This window comes from Acanthochromis polyacanthus, chromosome 1 (assembly GCF_021347895.1).
Source record: "Acanthochromis polyacanthus isolate Apoly-LR-REF ecotype Palm Island chromosome 1, KAUST_Apoly_ChrSc, whole genome shotgun sequence".
Classification (NCBI taxonomy): domain Eukaryota; kingdom Metazoa; phylum Chordata; class Actinopteri; family Pomacentridae; genus Acanthochromis; species Acanthochromis polyacanthus.
The window spans coordinates 493,402-511,063 of record NC_067113.1 but is presented as its reverse complement, the minus strand read 5'-3'; the positions used below and the strand labels follow the sequence as shown (position 1 = coordinate 511,063).

The 17,662-nt window shown below is 41.6% G+C and overlaps 1 protein-coding gene across 5 annotated transcripts in view; it reads right to left on the bottom strand.

Annotated features, from left to right (window-relative positions):
- tmtc1 (transmembrane O-mannosyltransferase targeting cadherins 1) overlaps window positions 1-14,793 on the bottom strand; it is a 200,542-nt gene extending 185,749 nt beyond the window's left edge. For 4 of the 5 annotated variants that reach the window (XR_007940802.1, XR_007940798.1, XR_007940801.1 and 1 more), the window contains exons 1-2: window positions 14,371-14,793; window positions 1,753-1,930 (exon numbers count right to left, since the gene is read on the bottom strand). Coding sequence is in view for 2 of the 5 variants with exons in the window: in XM_051945359.1 (XP_051801319.1) it covers window positions 1,753-1,930; window positions 14,371-14,666 (474 nt within the window). In the remaining 3 variants the exon portion in view is untranslated. The remainder of the gene's footprint in view (window positions 1-1,752; window positions 1,931-14,370) is intronic. The other variant, XM_051945351.1, reaches the window with a different exon arrangement.
- Window positions 14,794-17,662: the final 2,869 nt, after the last annotated feature.

The window sequence follows — 17,662 nt, the reverse complement described above, 5'->3', positions numbered from 1 at the left end:
CTATGAGCTGCATGTGACTTGGTCTCAGCGATACAGTCACTGAGAACGGGGAAAAACTAACAAAAGGTGGAGGTGCTAAGAGCTTTTACTGTGTGGTGGTTACACACATACATCATACAAAAAGAGTTCAGATGTGTGGAGGTGAGACAGAGACCATGTTTGTTGTCTGGTGACAAAGCGTCTGAAACCTTGGTGGCAATCATTAAGAAACATTAAATGTTCAGAACTAAAAAAAACAGCAAACTCAAGTTAAAATGAACAATTTCAGGCATTACTGATTGAGTCTTCTTTTTTCTTAATGGAACCCACGACTTCAAACTATTACAAGGAATGAAAACATGAAACAAGCAAACCTGCAGAACAGTGTAGGACCCAATGACACAATCATAGCTGGATGAATTAAATTTAGTTGTGGAAAACTGCGGTCTCTTGCTTGCATTTTTTTTTTTTTTTTTACAAACAATCTTGATCTAAGAACAATTTTTAGAGGCCTGAAAGCGCATCATGACCCACAGCTTACATTCTAAATAAAAGGACACAGAAAGGCTTTTTAAATAACATGTACTGATGATAACAATGTACACTTTTCACTAAACACAGTCACCCGAGCTTTTTCTAAATCAGGTATTTTTATCAGAAGTTAAATGTTTCAGTCATCGTGGTTATGGCCACAACTGTGGTGTCTTCTTAAATCAGTAGGAAGTTGCATCAACAAACTTCCCACAGAATGTGGTTCATCTTTGTGATGCTACATCTCTTACTACTTGTTCCTACTCACCTAACTGTTTCTCCTGAATCACAGAAACATACAGATGTGAGATGACAGATGACACAGATTTAAATCCAGTTTGGCCAAGAAAGGACCCACATCAATGTTTAGAACGGGTTTGATGAAGCCAATGTTCTGGACGTTGAAATTATATAAAGTGAACCCTTTAAATGGCTAAGAGCGAGCTATATCTGCCTGTATCTTAGATTTAAATATATCTCCTCACAGTGGCAGAAAAAGAACTGTTGAATAGGTATGAGGTGGGAGTGTGTTCCCAACGGGAAGCAGCAGCACAGACACTCAGCTGGGACAAAGCCAGCAGACCCTGAGGGGAATGTCAGCTGTGTTTAGGCACTGAATGCATTCTGAATTAGCTCTAGCATAAATTCTGTCCTTGACTCTGTTTCTTATTTTGCACTAGGCAGCATTTCAAATAGAGAGAAAAAAAGCAATTTAATTCAAGAAAAAGAAAATCGGCAAAGGAACATCCATAAGTGATCAAATTACTCCATCATTACTCCACGATGCCTTCAACCAATCAGCAAACTACGTATGTTGCAGGATAAATACTGAATGCAGCTATGTTCTGGTGAGGTACAAAGGTTTTTCTGCTGGTCTCCACTCACTCATGCTAAGCAAACCTGATGAGACCCAAACAGACATTAAGACTTCACCACAATAAAAATCTGAGTTTAAAATTCCAGTCAGCAGAAGCAGACAGAAGGTCTAATATATGGAGCCTTTTTATATGAGCCCTCCCACTGGTTGGACAGCACTAGTTGAGCTCAGAAAAGCCCTGACTGACACTGACTGGTAAGATGTCACTGGTGGCTTCAGAGCATTTGTTTGATTGGAGATGCAGAGGAAGGCAAAGATGCTGGTGTTCTAGCTGTCTGCTCTGTGTACACTGAAAAAACAAGTGTGCTGTAACGGTAACACTCAATAAATTCAAGTGATACGTTTAACTCCTTGTTTGTACTCACAGCCTCAGTGTGGACGGGGTGCACGGCGAACAACAGAGCTGTGATGAAGGCCAGACGTGAGTCTTCAAACACGCATCGTTCACACGTTTGCATAAGCAGGCAGGTTACGGCACAGTGCAAACACACGTTGACCATGTGGAAGTAGAGAGGAGTCATACCGCCCAGCAGGATGTTCAACCTGACAGACAGACAGACAGACAGAGAGAAGGTCAGCTGTGTGGGATGAGAGAGGAGCATCAAACTGTGTGAAAGTGCAAAAATAATAATATAATAAAAAGCTGCAGAACGGAAGTACAGTCCAATGTCATTCATTTTCTCATAAACCCCAAGCATATGAGGACAACAAAGGGCCAACGCTATCTAAGACAATCACTCAGGCATGCAGTTCACTGGCTTTACTGTGGGAATCTCTAAAAATAAATTACATTTTACATTTCCGTATGAAGTGATTGTCTTATAATCCTGAACAGAATCTCAATCCATTTTCCACAGTGCCATGGAGTTCAAATAAAAGAGAATGATTGCTTTGAGAGAGAATGTCAGATTCCCTCCATCAAATCACAGCCTGCTAAACATCTTCCAGCAGCTAATCTCTCAGCGAGGAATAACAGTGAGATAGGCAATTTTCACCCAGTTTATCAGAATTGCTATTATGCTGGAACCATTCCCTCTCCAACAACCTGATAATGGCAAACCGAGGAAACAGAAAGCATACAGTGGTTCACGTTCAAACCATCATTTGATGATACTGAACACTTTTGAAACCTTCAGTGTGGATCTTGCTGCAAATAGAGCTGAATGATTTAAAGAAACGACTGTGAGAGAACAGAGCGTACTGTGAATGGGCATTTCAGACATCAGTTCATCTTAAAACTGAAATACTACTGCACTTCCAGGATCATTTCACCTCAGAGTTTATAGATTTTTCCTGCTGTTCACACCAGTGTGCATGTCCGCCATGAGGAACAACTTCTGGTTCAAGAATGAAGCAGCATGTGGACAGGAGGAGCCAAGGACTGAACCCTGCAACTAGTGGACAACCTGCTCTACCACAAGAGCCACAGCTGTCCACAAATACTATACAGATGCTAATCTTTTTTTTTTTTAAAAAGCTCTATTTGCTGGTATTGTTTGCGTACGTGCCACTGAACAAGATGAGTTTGTACAAAACATAATTACAAACCTTATTTGTCCATGAAAAGAATCTGTTATGAAAATCCTCCAGGGGTGGTGATGGAAATATCATAGCAGGTACTTGGTCATAAACCTAAGTATTTGACTAATTAAAACGTTGACCTGATGTCAATGCTTGATATTTCACTCACAACCACAAAGAGCTTCATCAAAGTGAATCATCTGGATCTGAATGGAATTCAGATTTTTAAGCTGGCATGAAAAACAAGCTTTTTGTATTTAACTTAAGGAAATTACTGTACAGCTTCAATGAAGGGCAGCAACAAACAGGAGGAGTAAAGTAAGCTGTTTTTTTCTTGCCTAAAGCTACTAAAAGGGATAAAAGGTGAAACCTGTATGAGGTTAATGTTTTTTTGTGAATTTAACTTCTAGCGAGCTGCACAAAACCAAAAAGAGCAGCTGATCAGAACATGGCTCCACATCTGAACTCCTTATCTTTGATTATAATTAGTTCTAATGGGATCCTCTGTGAGCCCTCATCCACTCCAGAATGTGAAGGAGACTTTGCCCTCCACCACCCTTCTTCTATTCATAATTCAATGAGAACGACTGATAAAATCCGCTGGAGCTTGCAGTGAGAGCATTAACCCTCACCATTATCTCAGCCTGACCTTAGCTGATGCTGATCTGCTCTCATAGCTGACGCTGAGATGACTGTGGAATAAATAGAGGGTAGTGAGATGAAGTTCCCAGAGGGCCGGGCCAGGGTCCCAAACCGTCCACGGGGTAAAGGCTTTGGATGAATGTAAATTTTTTATTTGATGCATTGAGCAGTGCTGATCGAGTCGGGATTCAGGGTCCTGCTAAAGGATATTTTGGATGGAAGCAGGCTGCTGATGGACACACTTCTAGATGCTGGAGGACCTTCAGCTGTGACCTCTGTGTGATGAGCCTGTATAACGGCTACTGTCATACATGAACAACAACGAGCCATGGAGGCTAATGTACTGTATGTGGGCAATGGCTGGGTCGTTGCAGTTACACATAATGTCCTTTTAAAGACTAAATACCACATTCTTTTCCTACAAAAACAAATAAATCAAGCAATAAAAGGCAATGTCTCAGAATTTCATGAAGTGCTTTTGTGTGTTTTTTCATCAGATAAAGTGAAACTGCTGAACATTCTGTCAAACTGCTTCCTTCTTGGTCTTTCACTGGTATGTGTCGTCATTGTTTAATCATCTATCATCTGCTCAACAGACCAACACATCTCCACAAAAGTTTTGGAAAATGATTTTTCCTCTAGTGCTGATAGCCAAAAAAGATCAATCATAAGCGTCTTGTACACCAAACTAAAGGAGGTTGAAATCTTCGAGTGATTATTGTGTGAGTGAAATTATGGGTCTAACGGTGACGCTAACATAAAGGCCTCGAGTCTCCTGAAATTTCAATATCCAATTCAGTTTTCAAACATAATTAGATGAACAAAAATTCTGAGTGACAGCAGTTTGACTTCCCACAACTAAATGAACATGATCCACTGTGATATTGACATTTAAAATGCTCAGCTCACAGACAACTCAGATACCGCAGATAGTTAAAATCACCTGGTTTCATCTTGGGTAAATCTGACAACAGAGCGTCTTATGTCACTAATTTCTGAACACACACCTGTCTGAGTTGCTGCACTGCAGTAACTGTCTGCTGGTCTACACTCCCTCTATCATTTAGAAATCCTTGTCCTACTAGCAGAGACACTCCTGCATCATGTTCATTTTTCAACAATTACACAGAGATGATTTTAATCTGAGAGGAATGCATGAAGAATGAGGTTCTTTGTTTGCTTTAGTAATATCACAGTTAATCGATGGTGACCTTTTTATCTTTTGATGAAATCAAAAAATGATCCACACTTGTCAGAGCGCACAGCCTTCTTAATTATACTTAACTCTATATTTGTCAGCATCATGCAGGTTTGCATCGATGACCTAAACATCTCATTCACAGCCCTACGCTGTCTATCTCAGCAGAAAGTGTCTGTTGCACGATGACAAAGACTTCTGTAGCATTTAATGGTTTGTGAGCAGAGCTCTCACAATCAGCCCTGATTACATTCTACTAGAGTGATGCTGTTAATACGAAATGACCAATGCAACCACATCATTATACGTCTGATAGGTGTCCGTGGTGTAAAGTAGCTTCATCAGCATATGACTAAACCTTTATGGACATTGTTGATCACTGATTGGTAATGCTGCCAATAATCAGTTAAAGAGAAGTATCCCTGGGCCCTAGCACCAGCAGAACAAAGGTAAAACCATCTGATGGAAGCATTTCAAAGCTGAGCATGCAGAGTCTGGTATGATCACATCCAGAGAGACAGAAGCAGTGTCCTCTGTGAGGGTGAGAGAGTGATAATTAAACTCTGTCCAGAGAGGCAGTTAGTGATCATGCAGCAGCAGCAGAGGCCTGATGACTTCTGTCCTTTACTCTGATATATCTGCCTCTGCCTGAGGGACTGGGTCATGACCCAAAGGAAGGCTGAGAGAACGCTAAAAATAGGCTGTTAATTATCCCAGAGAACATTGCATCAGCAGTTAGCAGCTATGGTAATTTACCTCACCAAATTCCTGCAATGTAAAACGGGCTGAATAAAACACTGCGGGCAAGAAGGCTGAAAATGTTTTAGATCAGATGTGACTGTAGGATAAAGAAAAGGCCGCTCCAGAGTAAGGAAAAGAAGATAATTCCTAATGTCCCGGCTGATGAAAATGACAGCATGTCCATGACTGAATTATGAATTTCAAGTGATAACTTTCTTTTTTTTATTAAATAAACATTTGTGAAGTGAAGCTCTCCCATCATCTGACTCAGCTTTCTCAGACTATAGCTGCATCATGTGCCACTTTCTTACCCTTCATCTTTGTCATTTCTTATTTTTCACTCTTCATCTCTTTCTATCATCTGCTATATGTCTCCTCCTACTCTTCCTCTCCTCATTTACCAGAAGAGCATCCGTCACCCCTTCTTCCTCCCTGTCTTGTGTCATCTTGTCCTCGTGTTGCTATTTTAATCACATGGCCTCTTGCTATCGCTCTCTGCACCCATTTCTTTCTTTCTCTCTTCCTTGTTTTCTCACTGCAATCACTGCTCAGCTCGTGGTTCACATCAGGCCTCAGCTATAAAAAGCCTCGAGGCTGCATTCTGTGTGTGTGTGTTTACTCTTTTTGTGTGTGTCTTTCACCCTGATTGCATCCGAACAACCCAGGAGTGTTCACCAGAGTAGGGACGACTATGCTGGATTGAGTGAACGCTCCCTTTAGGTTCATCACATGTGTGCTCATGTGTGTGGGTACAGAGCAGGCAGACACATGGAAGTGAGCCTCAGCACACAGGAGCACCCGTCTGTTACCATCCATGTACATGAAGCCTTTCCTCAAGTGATTTTTGTAATTACAAATCAGTCAGAACTGTCCATGGTGTGAAAGAAGACAAAGTGAATCAGTGTTTGAAATTTTATCAGCCTGCTAGCTTGAAAGAGTTCCAAATCAACAATCTGTAGCCTCGCTACAATACAGTACAGTAACTTCATTAATCCCCAAAGGGAAATTCAATAATTTCATAATTACTAAAAATTACTAATAATAATAATTACAGGGCAGCATGAATACTGCTGGTGTTCTCTTAGTGTTTTATGGTCATCTAATGCAGAGGTTTTTAAATTGGAAGGAATCCTGCAGCTAACAGTCACTTTCAGCATCAATTAATCTGCAGATTATTTTCTTGACTAACTCCTTGTTTGTTTTATAAAATGTCAGAAAATTGTGAAACCCACAACTCAAACATATTCAGTAATTCTAGTGGCAGGTTTCTTCCTTCCCTTCCCCTCTCTCCTCAGGTGGGTGTGGTGCTGGTGAACAGGTGCTGTCATTCCAATCAGCAGGAGTTGGTGTGCGAGCAGGTGGGAGTTATCAAGCCAATTACCTGTGCTCCCATAAAGACAGACTCAGTGCTGGACCGTTGAACAGTCACAGTGGATTCAGAGTCTCCGTTCAGTCTAGCTCCTTTGTCTCGGCTCTCTTTAACTCCATTGCCTGCCCTCTCAGTCTGGACTCCTGCTTTCTTTTTTTAAATCAGAACAACATTTTAGAGAAGCATCAGTCTGGTTTTAGGATGAATCACAGTACAGAGACAGCCCTTTTAAAGATTTCAAATGGTATCAGGTGCAACTTAGATAATCATAAACTCACAGTCTTGGTGCTGCTGGATCTGACCGCTGCCTTCGATACAGTAGACCATCACATTTTATTAAACAGACTAAAGCACCTGGTTGGCCTCTCTGGTACTGTTTTGAAATGGTTTCACTCTTACCTTACTGATCGAAGCTTCTTTGTAAGGTTGGATAAAAGTTCCTCAGGAACCCATGACAGGGCTCCAGACTAACTTTTTTCCCTCAGAGTACAGTGGCCTCTAACTTAAAATTTTAGAAGCGCAAGCAGAAATTTTAGGGGCGCACACCAACATCGACTTGCAAAGTAAATTTTCACTTTTCCTCTCATTTTCACTGTATTACTGATAAATACTTGAATAAATGCAGAAACTATGATGTTTTAAATTCACATTTCACTGCGCAGCAGTTGGCACAACATAAGAAAAGCACTCGGAGAGCGCAGTACTCCACCAAGGCTGCTCAGTTGATGTATAATTTCAACAGATGAAATCTGTAATAAAAAAGACCTTGTGCTGAGCACAGGCATGTGTTATGCATGTGCACGTTATGTATTTATACCGAATCACGTGTAAATTACTCTTATAAAGGTCTGCTGATCAGTTCATCACTTTTTGCAAGCTTTTGTTTTGCTAGCGTTAAAATAACCGTTCTATCCAGGCTTTTACTTTGAAGGCAAATTTTTAATGCTACAGGCTTTTATTTTGTAACCATTCCAGCGGCACAGGAAGTGGTTCTCCAAGACGAGGTTTCTTGACATGACGAAGATGCTGCCGAAAAGTCCGAAAATTCACGTAAAGATGAAAGAAAATGGTTCCACTGTTGCTGTCTAGCAAAGGATGTGTCTAAACTTAGAAGCAGGTGGAATGGAGACAAGAAAGGACTGAAGGACAGAAGATGAATTTGTGTTCAAAATAAGGCTGAACGTAAATGAAGGCTTTGTGAAACATCAGGAACTTCACCGTCATTCGCCCCCGCTCTCCCACCTTCCTTCCTCTTTGGTGTTCGTCTCCTTTCTTCTTCTTTTGGACTTAATGTTGACTGGCAAACAGCTCATTTGCGTATAACTGTCTACTGGGCTGAAGTGTGGAGCAGACGTTTTTCAGTAACAAAAATATTCAATAGTAATTTAAAAAGAAATTCCAAACTTACTGGTCGCACATGCGCGAGTAGATGAAAAATTTACTCGCACTCGCTCAAATTTTGGTCACAAAATGCGACCATTTAGTCGCAGTCTGGAGCCCTGCATGAGATAAAGTGTGGAGTCCCCCATGGGTCAATTTTAGGTCCAGTCCTTTTTAATCTTTACATGCTTCCCCTGGGGGATGTCATCAGGAGACACGGCATCAGCTTCCATAGCTATGCTGACGATACGCAACTGTACATCGCCGTGTCTCCTGATGACACAGGGCCGATTGATGCCCTTTTTAGCTGCATTTCCAATATTCAGTCATGGAGGGCAGTGAATTTCCTACAGCTCAACCAGAGCAAAACAGACTTTAGTCATTGGTCCTGAACGCCAGAGAGAGAAACTTTTACCAAAATTAAAGGATTTTAAACCATCACAATCTGTTAAAAATTTGGGCATAATCTTTGACTCTGAGCTTTCTTTTATTCCACATATTAAAAACATAATAAAGATTGTTTTTTACCATCTTAAGAATATAGCCAGAGTCCGCCCATTTCTCTCTCAGGCGAGCACAGAGGTGCTGATGCATGCTTTCATATCTTGTCGTTTGGATTACTGTAATGCCCTGCTCTCTGGTCTTCCCAAAAAAAGTATATTGAATCTTCAATTATTACAAAATTCAGCCACACAAGTGCTGACGAGGACCAGAGGGCGGGAACATATTACACCAGTTTTAAAATCGCTGCATTGGCTCCCCGTGCGCTTCAGGATCGATTTTAAGGTTCTTTTATTAGTTCATAAATGTTTTAATGGTCTTGGGCCTTCTTATTTATCAGACTTACTTTTACCATATCAACCCTCTCGAGCCCTGAGGTCCTCTGGCGCGGGCCTTTTATCTATACCAAGAGTTCGATCTAAAACACGGGGAGGCGGCATTCGGTTACTATGGTCCCCGTTTGTGTAACAGTCTGCCGGAGAACCTCAGGGCTGCAGAGACTCTTGATATTTTTAAAAAGAGGCTCAAGACTCATCTTTTTAACCAGCCCTTCAACTTGTTTTGATAATTCTTAACCCTTCTTCTTATGCTTTTATTATTATTATTATTATTATTATTATTTATTACTCGATCTTTGAACTTTTAGGGTTTTATGGGTTTACATATTTTAACCTTTATTTTAACTTATTTTTTGTTTTATTTCATTTATTTCAGTTCTAGTGTTTTAATTCTCCAGTGTTTTCCCGGCGGGGGCACTCCCACATGGGGAGCGGTTTCTGGCCATGGGGGTGTTAACCCTTGGTCCCCATACCCCCTCCCCAGTTTTTTCATTAGGTAAATAATACATTTCTACATTTAGGTTTTAAAAACTGAAAAACAAAACAAAGAGGTTTATTGTTTGTTAAGATTTTATTTTGAAATGGAAAAATGACTGAGTGAACTACACACAGATTCAGTATTTAGTGTTTGAAGAGCACTGTACTCATGTCCAAATATTAAATTTTCAATACTTTAAAACACTGGAATTCTGATTTTCTTCAGTTGTATGCTAAAGAGCTGTATGCTGTATGATCATCAAAATGAAAACAAAAACAGGCTGGAAATACTGTAAATACTGAACTCACAATGTTGTAATTTCAGATGTGCAACAGTAAACCTGTGGATGCATCCATATACCCTATACTATATATATATACTACATATATACTATATAGCAATATTTATTTAAAGAAATAAATAAATACCCTACCAAACATAACACAAAGTTCTGAAGCTTCTAACTTCAATAGAATTTGATGTGTTTCAAGTATGACAAGTAAAGGTTACAGTTTTTTGCTGTTTTGAAATGCCACATTGACTTTTTTTAATACAAAATTCAGCCAGTATGTTTTATAGAAATTAGTTTTAAATTCTAATGAACACATTTATGAAGGCTGAAAAAATGGAGACAGTGCAGCAATATGTTCTCTAAATTCTGTCTACACCTTTTTCACATGTAGGCTGAAGGCTGAAGTTCTCTGTGAAGGAAAACAGTCGATCCACACATTTTTTGTCCATCTAGAGGGCCTGAAGCAGCATCCTCCATGACCAGCTAATGAAGGGAATGTGAACAAACCGCCAGTCAAACAGCCTGAGAAGCTGCAGCTCTGAACGTCCTCCCCATGTGAGCAACAACAACACCTGCTCTCCATTGTCTCTGACCGTCGCTGTGGCTCTGCTATCTCCAGCACACGCTCATCATTCAGTGCAGTTTGTGTGCTTCTGAGAGCAGATGCTTCTAGAAAGCCGTAAGCTACGCTGTCTGCTCTCAGGAGAAGCAACAAGCCAGCAATATCTTCTGTAACAACTGTATTACCATAAGGAGGACTAGCAAGCAGCTGCTTGAGAGGTTGGAACGCGGCTGGATAATTAGACTGTCTTCAAACAATGAAACCGTCCTGCTGTCTGACAACTCATACATCGAGGCATGCACTCGCACGAAAGGACTCCCACTTTTTCTATCAGTGTACAGAGTGTGGACAGAGCCAGACACTATCCGTCCCCACAATGTTCCGTCACATCCCATAACACAAAACGTCTGGCCTTCCTATTCCTGCCGCCTGGAAAACTGTTTCCAGAACCAAATAGATGCAGTTTTCTTGATATCAGTAGAGACAGAAATCATGATTCATTTGGCTAACGGGAAGCATTTCATTCAGCTCAGCGTCACTGACGACTCTGCTTTGATCAGGGAAACAGTTCCATCACACAGCACATACATGAACACAAAACCATTCAAAAGCACTTCTCGGTGTACAAACAACACCTCTAAAGCTCACTAACAAACACATTATAGCTTGTTTCTGTGAGCTATATGAAAAACAAAGTACAGAGTATGGATGCAATACTATTTTTTACTGTTGTTAATGTGTCACCCAACTGGCAGATCACCGTTAGAATTACTTTGTCAGGTTTCTGACATACATGTGTCCCTCATTCAGTCTACCTTTAGTAGGGCTGCACTATACAGGAAAAAAACTGGCACTGTGATATTTGTTTTTTCTGCAATATACCACATGACTTGACTATCTGAAAAGAAACAGACATTGTAAAGTGATATGGGTGATTTAAAGTTTGTTGGACTGCCTTTAGCTTTGAGTATGGCACTCATTCACTGACGCATCATTTTGATGAGCTTCTTTAATGTCACAGCATTTATTTCTGTCCAGAGATGCATTAATTTTTCACCAAGATCTTATACTGATGATGAGAGAGTCAAACCACTGTGCAAAGTCTTCTAAAAGATTCTCAATGGGGCCGAGGTCTGGACTCTGTGGAGGACAATCCATGAGTGAAAATGATGTCTCATGCTCCCTGAACCACTCATTCACAATGTGAGCCCCATGAAGCCTGACATTATCATCTTGGAACATGTCCATGCCATCAGGGAACAAAAACTCCATTGATGGAAAGACTTGCTCATTCAATATATTCAGGTAGTCAGCTGACCTCATTCTTTGGGAACACAACGTTGGTGAACATGACCAACCCCAGATCATAACTCTAACCCCTACAGGCTTATACAGTAGACACTAGCCATGTGAGGGCATCACTTCATCGCTTCTCTTCTTACCCTGATGCCCCCATCACTTTGGAACAGGGTAAATCTGGACTCATCAGACCACATGATCGACGACATTTATTCCTAGAAGATGATGGTTCTCCACTATCCTCCGGGTTTTAATGATATGTTGGAAGGCTCTCAACATGATTTTAGTAGTTTCAGAAATATCCATAGTTGTTTTCTTTGCTTGATGCAGGCCAATAATTTGACCCTTCTGAGACAGATTAACATCCGTTCCATGACCACAGGATATGTCTTCTGACATGGTTGTTTAAGAAATGAGAAGCTCCTCACTGCATCAGCTAGAGTTAAACGTATTCATCACTGCAGTAATTATCCAAAGGAAGGATCCTACCTATTGGTGGTGACTTTTTTGTTGCCAGGCAGTGTATATAGATTCAACTGTACCCAAAACGTCTCGCTTGCCTGATATCTGCTTATTGACAGACACAACCACTAATGTTCCAGGCTACATTTGAAGCTATCTGGACCACTGTGGTCAGAGAAACCTCTGATCTCCATTCAGTTACTGCAGCACAGCAGCTCAGACAACTGCGTGACCAAAAAACCTTGAAAAGGGTCACACGAGGCATGTTAATGGCACATTAACACAAGCTAAAACTAGGTCATATTATTGACATAATATAACAACAATCGATCACACTTAATCATTAGCAATAAGAAAACTGTTTGACTTCAATGCATTAAGTGCAAACTGCCACAAAAGTATACAACCAAAATGCAAAGTTCAGTAGTGTGAACTCCAGGTGTGCTCCCTCACTCACTCATAAACATCCATCCATGATCTTTATATGTTCAATCCTCATCAGGGTCATGTGGGTGGAGTCTATCCCAGCTGACTGAGGGTGAAGGCAGGGGACACCTGGACAGGTAACAGTCTATCACAGGACTACACATGGAGACAAACAATCACACTCACATTCACACCTACGGCCAATTTAGAATCACCAGTTAACCTCAGCATGTTTGTGGACTGTGGGAGGAAGCTGGAGAACCTGGAGAAAAGCCACACATGTACAGGAAAACATGGAGACTCCATGCAGAAAGATCACAGGCCCAGGTCAAGATACGAACCGGGGATCTTCTAGCTGCAAGGCCACAGAGCTAACCACTGAGCCCCTGTGCGCCTCCCTCATAAACAGCCAATCAGATCCTTGATAATGGAGACCCACTCCCCATGACTTCCATCTCCGAAGGCATGTCCACCAGCAGCTGCCGAGACCTCTCCTCACAGACCTGCCCTGGAGGGCAGTAGCTGTCTTTGTGAGATGAGCTTCAAAGTGTAAAAACACTCTAACCCTGTGTCTCCCACCACCTCCTTCTAAACAACACACTCCTGACTGCAGCTGTAAGCTCTGATAAACTCACATCAGGGTCCAGACCAGACTCACAACTTCCATGAAGGTGAGATCTTTCCTTTATCCCTATTTTTATGTGGAAATGTTTTTGTTTTTGTATGATTTTCTTAACATTAAAGTTATTACCCATGTACCTGGATAGGTTAGCTCAAGCGGTTAAAGACAAAGCAAGGTGGTTAAATTTGAAAATAAACATTTTGTTGAGCTTTATTGAGCATGGATAATTCAATATTATCAATAATTATAATATGATCTATATGTGTGTATATAACATAGAACCAGAGCTGTGCTCGTTGGTAATGTTGTGCTGAAGCCCATAGCTATGGATACCAAGGTTATTTACCAAATGTTTTTCCTACAAAGGGCCCAGTGTCTACCTGAGACTTTTACATCAGGAATTACACTTTAAAAGTGCATCCTGGAGTACATGCTATTAGTTTTAATTTTTTTAAAAAGAGCAAATCTCCATGGAATCATTTTCCTGGCTTGCACAATCCATCTTTTTAATAAACAGACCTCAGTTTGGACACTTTCCCTGGTTTACAGATCACTGTGTGGGCTGGATTCTTCTGCAGCACAGAATCATTTCTAAAACATTCCCACCCTGTTCTGGATGTTCTCCCGGTTCCAGCCGACACGATCCTTCCAGCAGCCGGACCGAACCCCCTGAGACCCGCAGCTGCCTCCACAACTCCTCCATCTACCGCCACATCATCCAACCACACACTAAAGTGTTTTATAAAAAGCCGCGCAACAGGTTACTGTGTCTGTGTGTGAACGCGTTTTTTGGCTCGGCTTCATGTGAACTCTGTTAAACCTTCCCAGTGAATTCTGATCTTAGCCTGGATGTGCTGGGAGGGGCGCTCATCTGTCAGCCTCTAACGGAGCTCTGAGCTCCACACGGACCTTACTCCGGTGTCTGCTCCTCTACCTCTACTCATGGCTAAGTCCAGTTCGGTTTCTGCTGTGGAGTTAGCATCTACCTCTGCTCATGCCTGCTGCTGTGGAGTTCACCAGGAGGCTGGTCTCCATAGCGGACAGCTGCATGACGTCAGCCCCTCTGCCCGGTTCTCCCGGTTCTCCTCCGGGTCGCTGCTTGAACAACAGCCCGGGGTTCGGAGCTGCAGATGAGGAGTTGGGAGAACTTACTTGAAGGTGAGGATGCAGAGCGGTCTGTAGGACTTGTGGCTCGTGTTGTCCGCCATCCTCTTCCCCCAGAAGTCGTTGCTGAAGATGTTTCCGAGGCTGGAACCCGGTCGGACGTCCGGGTTGTTGATGATCGCCCACACGTCGTCGTGCACCAACTCCCCGCGGAGAGAGTTGCTGTAGCAGAGGGCGCACAGGGCGACGAGCACGGCGTAGCGCCCCGCAGCCCGCACCGCCTCCAGCCGGACGGTCAGTTGCGGCCGCTGGCCCGCTTTCTTCTCCCGTCCCGGTGCTGTCATGTCGGGCCTGGCTTCTCTCGCGGCTCCGTGGGGCTGAGGATGAAGCTGGGAGCACCGCAGTAGACGTCCATTCCGCCGGGCAGGTAGCGGCAGTGTGTGCCGTGGACAGCGGGGACGGACTGGATGTGTTGTGATGCCTTCAGGGGCCGTGGGGAATTTTCGGCCTTACAAGAATGCGCTTGCGATCTGCGTTCTAAAGGTCGGCACGATATATATATATATATATATATATATATATATATATATATATATATATATATATAGTAACTGTGCTGTTTCTTTATTTAAAATGCGGTGATTATTTAACATAGATTATTCTTAAACATAACGTACCTGTCCGTTCATTCTTGACCTTGAAAAGCACACCAGTCTCAGTTCAATAGCCATTTATCTTAATTAATCTTTAGCTTTCAGTGGCATAGTTTAATGATTTTCCTTGGAAGATGCCAAGTTGCTTTTTTTTTGTTAGCTGTTTGTCATCCTAGCAAAAGCTAGTATGATTTTTTTTACCTCTTTTGTTTTGAGATCAAACTTGTATTTGCGATACATGCATAACAAAAAACACTCCATAAACAAGACAACAAAACTGGATAGTTAGCTCACGCACATTTGAATGGTTCCTGTGTTCATTTATCAACATTAAAAACGGTATGCAGAACAGCATCAGCCTTAGTTTTTGTTAAGGTAAGACCCTCAGTAATATTAAAGATCTGCCTGTGGATCCCAGGAATGATATCTGTGTGGAGACATTAAGAATAACCTAAAAAAACTACACAAACTGTGTTGTATATACGACAGTATGATGATTGTATGGCTAATTAGATTATTACACGCATCTTAGTATTTCAAATAAAACTGAGGTTTGAAAAAGTCTATATGATAACAATAATTATTATTATTGTTTTATATAATTATGATTATGATAATAATTGTTGTTGTTGTTGTTGTTGTTACTATTGTTATTAGTTTTATGCTTTAATATTGGACAAAAGCCAGGGTTTAGCTATGACTTTGAGATATACGAGTTTTTGTGGAGTACCTGAATGCGACATCAGGACTGAGAACCGCCTGCAGACGCATGCGCAGAAGGATGCAGCCTCTGCTTTGGAGCAGCAGCAGCAGCAGCAGCAGATTCGATGCATCCCGGCGGAAACCAGGACAGTAAAGGCACCGCTGGAGGTTTTCCGAGTCCCTCAGAAACCACCGGGCCGACGGACGGACGGACAGCTGCAGGAGCTCGATGACAGACGACACAATAAAGTAGAATCATGAACAAGAGGTGCAGAAACGTGGCAGCAAGTTCATGTTTGATTTTAAAGTATTCCGTTTAAAATGACAGATATTTAGTGTGTGACTCCACTGCAGCCAGGTTTCATATGAATCAGTGTGATGATGCTTGGAGAGTCCTAAAAGTGCATCTCTTCCCTTTTCCTCCTCAGTAATGAATTTAGACAGAACTATGTCATCTTATTTACACAGCATGTTTACAACTACAAAATGCTTAATGTTAGAAATTCATCTAACAAGTTTAAACATTAAGGTTAAGACCCTACAGTATTACTTATTATGTACATTTACCAGAATAAATAACATACTACACCTGAGATCCTACAACATAATTTACCTAACTACCTTAAATAATATATGAACCAGATAGCTAAGGTCAAGCATAAACTGAGTGGAATTGGAGAACTGATCAATACAAAACAGTAGGTCAATAAATACACAGACATGACTGGAGCAGATCTAAAAGCAAGGAGAGAACAGATTAGGCTTCAGTTGTGGTTTCAAAAAGTCAATAATGGGACAGGGTTTAATATTAAATGGAAGACTGTTCCAGAAACCTGGTGTAAGACTTAGAGGAGTAACTGTGATGATGACCTCAGTGTCCTGAAGCAGAAAGCAGAGTTAACATACTGATAATGTACTGTGGTGTTAAACCACTTAGGGCTTTAATATCAAGTAGCAAACTTTAGTATTTCACTGGTAATGGAAATTAGCCTCCACAGGACGACATTCTGTCCTCGTCTTTAGTTAGGAGTCTGGCTGTTGTATCCTTTATTTGTGCTTAGATATGAGTTTCCATGTCCTTGTAAGATAAAAACAGGTTTCAGTTTGGCAACAGACCATGTTTGTATGTAAAGATTAGATTTTTTGGCACTAGGCACTGTAGTAATAGAAATACATTTGAAGCCTTGTTGCTCTAATGGCCTGGGGCCTCATTTATAAAGCTTGCGTACGCACAAAACGGGGATAGAAAGTTACGTACGCCACTTTCTACGCAAAGGTTGTGATTTATAAAAATAAACTTGATGTGAGAATGTGCGCACCAGTGTGCCAACTTTGATGCTTGCTTATGCACGTTTTGGAGACGGAGGGAACGGCAGTGCTGGAGGGTGAAGTGGTGAATTGAAACCAGATTGATCTCAAACCTTTATTGTCATCACATATTAGACTTGTAGAGCCGGATAATCATAAACCTTCATTGTTGTAGATGTTCATATAGTGCGCCATTCGGCCTACGACTGTATTTGCAGAACTATGTTCATATATCAAACTTCCATCTTCAAATGATATAATAGAGCGGTGAGTGGCACTGATTGATTACTATTTGGAAAAGGCATGTGACAATCAGTCCAATCGCTGATCAAGTGGATAAATAGCGGGTGACAGCTGTGCGTAATGTGGCACAATGGATGCGCTGGCATTGCTGGAAGTCACATAAATGGTAGATAAGAATGGAGAGAGATTTTAGGGATCATGGGGATTTCCTGGCCCATGATGATGACTGGCTAATAAGCTGATTCAGATTCCCGAGAGCAGTGCTCTTGGATCTATGTGCTGAACTGGGCCGTCTTAGATCGACCCACCTGCCAAAACCACGCCATCCCAGTACAGACACAGGAGCTGACCACTCTGGGGTTTCTGGTGACACCGGCTCCTTCCAGCGGGAATTGGCCGACAGGTATGTGTTTTATATGAAGAATATATGAGGT